Source organism: Pagrus major, chromosome 9 (genome assembly GCF_040436345.1).
Source record: "Pagrus major chromosome 9, Pma_NU_1.0".
NCBI classification, from domain to species: Eukaryota; Metazoa; Chordata; class Actinopteri; order Spariformes; family Sparidae; genus Pagrus; species Pagrus major.
The window spans coordinates 19,265,058-19,273,598 of NC_133223.1; the positions used below are offsets into that span (position 1 = coordinate 19,265,058).

Genomic DNA, 8,541 nt, shown 5'->3' on the forward strand with positions numbered 1-8,541 from the left:
GGAAAAAAATCACCCTCTAAATCTTTCAAAAATGCAAAAGGACTTTTTATCACCTGCCAAAATTTATTTGAAAAAAGGAAAAGGTAATGACAAAAGGGATGAGAAATTGAAAATGGCTAACTTGCCTCTTTGGGTTCCGTATAAATATGCATTTCAAACAAATATATTTATTCAATCTCCAAAGCCATATGTCCATGCTGTGCTTATTGTATGTGGCTTTGCATTACTACATCTCCTCATATTAAGAGGCTGAGTGTGCATTAAGTGAGATGTGCATACAAGGACAAGAGATATTCAAGGAAGACGTAAATGTTTCATCACAATCAGCACATCCTCCATGTAACCCGGACGCATCCCAGGGGGTCACTTAAGCACTTAACATTGCTTACTTTACCAAACAGAGTTAATTGCTCACAAGGACTCCCTTTGCACTCTTATGGGCATTTCACCTGTGCTCTGCTCTCATGGGTTACAGTATATAAAAAGAGATTCCGGTTTTAACTGTGACTAAACTCCATTTTTGAAACACATTTCTCTCAGACTAAGACCGCCTTGGGGGACCACCTGACTAATGTGGGGATCAACCGGGACAACGTGTCTGAGATCCTGCAGATCTACATGCACAGTCACTGTGAGCAGACAGAGCTGGCTGCTCTGGCCCTCAGCCTCAGGACCAAGGCTTTTCAGGCCCACAGCCCATCACAGAAGGCCTCCATGTTAGCCTTCCTGGTTAATGAGCTTTGCTGTAGTAAGGCTGTGATCAGGTGAGGGTCCTGGACTATTGATAGTATACCAAACTACCACTGAAATAAATCATTTTTGGTCACTTGGTTCTTTGACATGTTTGTGTTAAAAAAAAATCATTGCTGGCCTGTGAAAATCTTTCTTTTTTATTTCTTATTCGAAAAGGGACAATGTACATTAACAGGAGTTAGTTTAAGGGCTGGCTTTCATCAGAAGTCTCTTTGTCTGATGTCGTTATAAAAAATAAAAAACATTACTAACAGTAGTTTAAAAAAATGCTACATTGTGATTAAAAGTAGACAAAATGCATAAGCAGATAATACAGGTACAGTATGAGAACAGTCATGCAAAAATAGAATCAGTTTTGACATAATTGGTCCTCAACAAGAAATTCCTCTTGTGCCTGAAGCCAACAAGTTAATCTCTGTGCCTTAGAGTGGAAAGTATGATCTTGTTTTATTCATGTAGGCTTCAATTTTAATGAAATAACAGAAGTATCAAAAGGAATTTGACAAACCGCAGTCTGATGGACAGTTTCACAAGGTTGCATCAAACTATGTGTCATCAATTTTTCATTAGTGCTCGAAACACTTTGAAACACATCTGGTGCACGCTGCAGAGTGCTGCAAACACATCATGCTCTTTTATATTATACATAAAGGTCACAGTAACAGTCAAGTGATTCAATATCATCTAATACTTTGCAGTGAGATCGACAAAAACATTGATCACATGACCAACCTGAGGAAGGACAAGTGGGTTGTTGAGGGAAAGCTTCGCAAGTGAGTATATATGTATCATGTAATCGTTTATTAGCAGAGCTTGTGCTTACTGTTGAACTTCTTGTGTTACTGAACAAATGATGAAACAATCTGGATTTTTTCTGAACTGCACATGTTCTCTACAAGCTGACAGTCAGTTTTTGTCTTCAAAGACTGAGGAGCATCCACGCCAAGAAAACAGGGAAGAGAGACAGCAGTGTGGGGGGAGAGGATATCAACACCTTTGTTAACCCCACAGCCAGCAGGAACAAATCCAAGAGGAAAGAAGGTGACAGTGAGGAGGAAGAGGACGAAGATGATGACAGTGAAGACGACGACGACGATGAGGAAGAGGAAGAATCTGTGGGAAAGAAGGGGAAGAAAGCAGAAATGATAGAAGAGGAGGTAATTCACAGAAGCCCGCGACTAAATCAGTGTTTGTTAAAGTTAATGTCAGCTGGCCTCACACTAATGAGATCTTTTCATCCAGGACGATAGTGTACACTCAGCCAGCATGGAGGAGCTGGAGAAACAGATAGAGAAAACATACAAGGTAAATTAAACCCTCTGAGATCCTTTTTTTTTTCTCAGGATCAGCCCATGATTGAATTTATTAGCTGTACTTTCTGTCTCTTTAGCAACAGAGTCAGATCAGACAGAAGTTATTTGACTCGTCACAGTCACTGCGCTCCATGACGATCGGACAGGACCGCTACAAGAGACATTACTGGGTCCTTCCACAGTGTGGCGGCATCTTTGTGGAAGGCACGGAGAGTGGTGAAGGTGCAAAACAAAACTGATAGCTCAGATTTTATGTACAGAACAGAAATTTGAATATTTTTTGTGCCTTTTGTCTGAGATGATCTTTATTTTTTCATGCTTTCTCAGGTTATGAAGAGGCAGAGAGAGAAAAGAAAATACCAAGGACTGCTCAGGTGATCAGAGTAAAAGAAGAGCAGCCAGAAGAGACAAAAAAGTTGGGCACAGATGGTGATGCAACCACACCAGAGAGCCAGCAAGACCAAGACAGCCTCAATCTCTTCCTCCAAAAACCCGGCTCCTTCTCTAAGCTCAGCAAACTCCTCGAAGTGGCCAAAATGGCTCAAGATTCAGACATCAATTCTCACAACAGTCTTTCTGCTAAAGTCCCCACCACTGCATCTTATCCCTCATATCCCACCTCTCAGACAGCCACTTCTCAGCAGGGACTGATGGATAAAACAGATACTTCAGCATTCAAAAGCAGCCCCTGGATAACCGGCAGCCCTCAGTCTATCCTTCATGAGGACCAGCTCTCAAAGGTACTGACGGAAAAGAGCAACCAGTGGTTTAGCCTGTTTCCTCGCTCTCCTTGCGACGAGGACTCGGTCACCTCTGGCTCCAGCCCTCCAGCCTCTTCCTCTCCTCTGCAGACCATCAGCACCAAATCCCCCTCCTCCCTCTCCCCTAATCCCTCAACTGCAACCAGCTCCGGTGCTCCTGCTGGAATCAATAACATGCAATCGTCTGTCCTTCAGGTTGGTGGATAACAAAAATTCTATCTTCCATCTCAGTCACAATTATTTCAGATCACACTGTGCTTCGACATGTGTTGCAAGTATTATTCCACATTACAAGATGTTACAAGTGAATGAGAAACTCTCAAAATTGTTGCAGGAGAGCATTACACATGCGTTTTGAAGTGAAATAAAATGGTTTTTAAAGTATCTGTATCTCCCCTCTCAGCAAGTAAAGTCTGGCGTTCATCAGAGCAGTCTGACACTGTGTGACATGTCCAGCATTGCAACAAGTCTCAGCCTGCCCTTCTCCGGTACTTCTCTACCCCCCGTGCTGAATCTGGCCTCCCAACATGCAGAGGGTAATGGGAACAGGGTCTTCTTCCTGGCAAATAACAATTCTGTCATCAAGAGTGAGACCCCAGAGCCCCCGACTGACAAGCCCGCTCGTGCCTCATTCCCTGCTGCGGAGGTGGCCAAGACCCAGGACTGCCCCAGTCCTCAGCCTATCCCCGAGGGTAAGGATGGCTCATCGCCAAGATGCACAAATTAAATATGCTGCATTAAAGACATTAACTGCACAGACAGAAGTGGAATACATGCTGTGATGGCTATCAGTGAGTTATACAACTTATCTCATTGCTATGAATTAAACAATTATGTGACAATAGTTCTTGTGCATGTGTGTGTTGGCAGAGATGCTGCGTGGCTGGTGGAGGGTGTCAGACATGGAGGAACTGCGCCGTCTGGTCAAAGCCCTCAATAACCGAGGCATCAGAGAGAAGGTCCTGCAGAAACAGATCCAAAAACATATGGAGTACATGACCCAGCTCTGTGCCAACAGCAAAGATGGTTAGTCCACATTTTTTCTGCTCTTTTTAAGTCAATAGTCATGAACTGATATAAAAGTATTGTCACACCTACATTAAAGGCACATATTGTGCGTATTTCTAGGTTCATGCTTTTATTTTGTGTGTCTCTTGGAAAATGTTTACAAGCTTTAAACAGCTTTATGTTCTCATATTGTCCATTGCGGCAGCACCTCTATTCACCCTCTGTCTTAACGCTCCGTTGTAGTGCCTGTCTCTTTACGCCCGGCAGCCCTCAGTTGTGACATCACAACTTTACAGAGGTTCTGACGGCTTGTTTGAAGGCACATTTTCTGAATACGGGCTGAGTGCATTTAAGCATTTTGATACTTTAACAGTATTTATACAGCACCTAGACCGTAGAAAAAAAAGACAGGAAGTCTCACTTTCTACAATATGAGAACTTTAAGTATAATGAGATTGCTTTTAATAGACATTAGTTTGCATAATCTTTGTATGTGTCTGTGATCACAGCGATTGATGTGGCAGAGCTGCAGAAGCAGGAGGTGAGTGAAGAGACAGTGGAGAGCTGGTGCGTTGAGGAGCAGGCCATGGAGGTGGACATCAGCCTGCTGCAGCAGGTTGAGAATCTGGAGAGGAAAGTCATCTCGGCTGGTCTGCAGGTCAAGGTAGATTTAAATCACCCATCTATGCATGGAGGAGCTCCTTATGTTCTCACTTTTGTCATCAAATACTGTGTTGCAATAACTATATTTGATGATGTCTCCCTCAGGGCTGGATGCATCCTGAGCCCCAGTCAGAGAGGGAGGATCTGGTTTATCATGAACACAAGCTCTTCTCTTCCTCTGCTCCAGAGAAGACGAGACAGAGAGAAACAAGCCAGGAGGAACTTCCTGGCAGCATGGTGCGGCAGCCTAACAATCCCCTCGATATGGCTGTCGTCAGGCTGGCAGAGCTGGAGAAGAACATCGAGCGAAGGTACCTAAAGAGACCTTAAGTACAAACTTTCAGATCAGACTGAATCATGTCAATGTACCATCCTCTAGTGGTGAAGGGAAGGTTCATCCCACGCTCATATAAGAGATTCTTAACCTCACAGTTTGCTGCTTCTTTAACAAGTGTCTCTTTAGCGTGATGATGTAACAGACTGTATATGCGATTGCTGTACGGTTCCACTACAGTCTCACTTTTTTTTAACCTCAAAGCAGTGAGGATGAAGTGGCTCCAGGGATGAGGTTGTGGCGTAAAGCCATCGCTGAAGTCCGCAGCTCAGCTCAGCTGTCACTCTGCATTCAGCAGCTGCAGAAATCCATCACCTGGGAACGATCCATCATGAAAGTGGTTAGTGATCCCTAATTTCTCTCCCACATATTTGTTTATATAGTTTTATCATACATTAAACGTACGTTAAACTCACATAAGAGATATCCTCGTTTATGAGGCTCAATCTTTTAGACGACATAGCTTCTGGTTCTATTTCATAAAAACTACTGTATAAATGATTAGTTTGTTCAATTTATTTGATCCTTAAAAATGATGTAACCTTCATTATTTTCAAGAGACCTAATGCAATAAATCTGCCCGGCTTGTGTTCCTTAAAGGGATGTTTGATGTTAGGCAAAATGAGAGAACAAAGGAAAGGTGTGTTGGCAGGTCAATTTACAATACATCATTTCCAGGCAATAACCGTATCAAATAAAAACACAATCAGTAACAAATTAACATCATCCAGTATGTCTAGCTGCACAGAATCACATGAATCACTAATTTTCAAAGTAACGTACCTTCATTTGAATTTACAACTACATATATTTGGTGTTTTCAGCACTGCCAGCTCTGTCAAAAGGGGGATAATGAAGAACTGCTCTTACTCTGTGATGCCTGTGACAAAGGCTGGCACACGTACTGCCATAAACCCAAGATCACCACAGTACCTGACGGCGACTGGTTTTGTCCCACTTGTGTAGCGAAGGTACACCAGCATGCCCCGAGTATTTATCCATTTATTTAATAAAATGAGTCCACTGTGATTGAAGGAGCCGCACCCTATGTAGTCAAGTGATATCATAGCTATACATATGCAATTAATTTGATTTGAAAATTATACATTTTGTGTGTCTTCTGTGTGTTCTGCCACTCAGGAAAGTGGTCAGTCCCCCCGGAGCAGGAGGCACCAGAGCCGAACAGCTGGAGGAGGGAAGAAAGGCAGCGAGGTAAAACGAAATGGTAAGCCATCTGCGCTAGGAGAGCTCATCAAAGGCGAGGCTGCCAGCAGCAACAGCGTGCCAAAGAAAGGTACCAAGGAGTTCAAAAAGAGGAAAGGAGACGACAGCCCACCCAGCTCCCAGGCCAGGCATGACAGCCCCGTCTCCTGCGCAAAGAAAGCCAAAACGGCCAGAGACGACAACACAGATGGGCTGGCGACATGCCGGTACTCATGAACACATACTCACTGCATGCATAACACCCTCTAACAGCATTTAATTTAACTCTTCTTAAATATACATACTTTTTAGATGTGCTCCTGTGATGTTTATGTACGACACATTTATCCATGTGCAGTCATGAACCTATCACAGTCATTTCATATGTACTACCACTTGTACTCTTTCCAGTGTGCTGCTGGCTGAGCTGGAGGCCCATCAGGACGCTTGGCCCTTCCTCACACCGGTCAACCACAAAGCTGTCCCTGGATACAGGAAGGTCATCAAGAAGCCCATGGACTTCTCCACCATCAGAGAAAAGCTCACCAACAACCAGTATGTTTATTTCACTGTCAGTGTTTTTTTTATAAACATGTATGTTTTTCACGTGGATTTTACGTGCATGTCATAATTTTCCATTTTTTATTAGCTTGCTGCATTTTAACTAAAATGAAAACCTTTTCTAATAATTCCAGGTACCCAAATCTGGAAACGTTCATTGTTGACGTGAACCTGGTGTTTGAGAACTGTGAGAGATTTAACGAGGATGATTCAGATATTGGACGAGCCGGCCACCGCATGAGGAGCTTTTTTGACAAACGCTGGACTGAACTGCTGAAATGAGGAAAGAAAAATAAAGAAAATTCAAAAACAGTGCAGACTTTCTGTGCTCCTCTCTACATATCGGACTTCATCTTTAGTGTTGGAGGCCTTCTCTTCACCTGTGACACTAAATCAATACACAGTTATAACACTGATGTGCAATGTGTGAAAGTGCTCTCCTGCTGAGAAAAGACACTTCACAGATTAATAAGTGCAATACTGTTTTCTTTATAAAAACGCACTGACTCATGGACTCAATATTGTATTTGGGGAAACATAGATTTCCTCTGTAGATAGACTTTTTTTAATCATCAGTACTTTAGCTTAGTGAATATGTGTGTATTTATTTTCTCAAGTATTTATGTTACAGTCAGTCCTTTGTAAGAAAAAGCAGGAAATGGCACACAGCTTTAAGAAAAAAAAAAATCAGAATATTGTTTTTAATGAACAAGCCAATCAAAAAAAATAATTGTTTACAGCTTTTTGAATAGAAGGTGCCAGCAGCTCTTCTGTTCATCTGCGTTTGAGTTAACTGTGTGAAATACAAGGAGGTATCACTGTCACTATGTATGTATACAGTATACATGTATACAGTGTACAATACACACAGTACAGTCTTGTTAAAATTATCGTTAATGCATAAAGATGATTGTAGCACTTCATATGTCTTGTACTGTACTTCACCCGTGCTGAATATCAACTCAAAACACTGTGGTCTCCTCAGTATTGTAGTGCCTGACCTCTGACCTCACAACAGTGTACGGAGGAGTGAGTTCTTTTTGTATTTTCAGTGTGCGTACTGTATGTGTGTCCTGCACAATATACTGTAGGAAACCCTCTCACAAAATGTAAATCTCTTTAAAGCATTTCCTCTGCAAAGAACTGATATGGTGCATATATAGTGTGTTTCATCTCCAAGCATTTCCTTCAGCCAGTCGTCTCAGACATCCTGTGGAAACCTGCACTGGGCTTTAATCCAGCTGGGAGTCGGACAGTGTCACGGTCCACCGGAGGCGTCTCGAGACAGCTGAAGTCAGAAGACTTGAAGTAACTGTATTTTATTATGAATGTTGTGAAATGAGTAGAGACTTTTGTGGGAATATTATTTTTAAATAGTGGCTGTGTGGCACAGAGGAAAATAAACCTGTTTTTCAAAATAATGCTGTTGGGCCCTCAGTATCTTCATTATTATAATTAAGTCCTCAGTATATACTTTTAAGTGCTCTATCGTAGAATTACCGTGGACTGGATGACTGAGAACCTTCATCAACATGTTGCTTACCATTGTGGGAGGAATGCCCTTCAACTGGTACGTGAGTATGAAAGAACAGCTTCAACTTGAGATGCATGCAACACAGGGTAATTCTTAAGAGCTTACACCTTGGTTTCAGCATGAAAGGACACAGGGCCACAAGGATCCTTCAGAGGGCTCTAAACCAGCTACTCAATGAAAGAGCGACAGCTTAATTTCACCATCGATGCACTCACTACTAAGAATGACTTAGAATTACAATGACCTGGATGACTGAGAACCTTTATCAACGTCCTGAGCATATAACGTTTTAATAGCACTGTTATGTGGCTAAATATTGGTTTAACTTAAACGTACTAAAGGGACTTTTAACTCAATTATGGTCACAAATGTGACCATAATTGAGAGGATTGGCAATTTCTGTGTCGTTAT

At 42.2% G+C, this 8,541-nt stretch overlaps 1 protein-coding gene across 4 annotated transcripts in view; it reads left to right on the top strand.

Moving 5' to 3' along the window:
- The window catches only part of baz2bb (bromodomain adjacent to zinc finger domain, 2Bb), a 53,497-nt gene extending 45,480 nt beyond the window's left edge, over nucleotides 1-8,017 (top strand). For 3 of the 4 annotated variants that reach the window (XM_073473486.1, XM_073473489.1, XM_073473487.1), the window contains 15 exons: nucleotides 541-764; nucleotides 1,452-1,526; nucleotides 1,679-1,910; nucleotides 1,996-2,058; nucleotides 2,144-2,288; nucleotides 2,394-3,022; nucleotides 3,231-3,519; nucleotides 3,698-3,853; nucleotides 4,345-4,499; nucleotides 4,604-4,809; nucleotides 5,037-5,172; nucleotides 5,657-5,803; nucleotides 5,973-6,262; nucleotides 6,447-6,590; nucleotides 6,731-8,017. In XM_073473486.1, the coding sequence (XP_073329587.1) occupies nucleotides 541-764; nucleotides 1,452-1,526; nucleotides 1,679-1,910; nucleotides 1,996-2,058; nucleotides 2,144-2,288; nucleotides 2,394-3,022; nucleotides 3,231-3,519; nucleotides 3,698-3,853; nucleotides 4,345-4,499; nucleotides 4,604-4,809; nucleotides 5,037-5,172; nucleotides 5,657-5,803; nucleotides 5,973-6,262; nucleotides 6,447-6,590; nucleotides 6,731-6,878 (3,039 nt within the window). In that variant the 3' untranslated portion in view covers nucleotides 6,879-8,017. The remainder of the gene's footprint in view (nucleotides 1-540; nucleotides 765-1,451; nucleotides 1,527-1,678; nucleotides 1,911-1,995; nucleotides 2,059-2,143; nucleotides 2,289-2,393; nucleotides 3,023-3,230; nucleotides 3,520-3,697; nucleotides 3,854-4,344; nucleotides 4,500-4,603; nucleotides 4,810-5,036; nucleotides 5,173-5,656; nucleotides 5,804-5,972; nucleotides 6,263-6,446; nucleotides 6,591-6,730) is intronic. The other variant, XM_073473488.1, reaches the window with a different exon arrangement.
- Nucleotides 8,018-8,541: the final 524 nt, after the last annotated feature.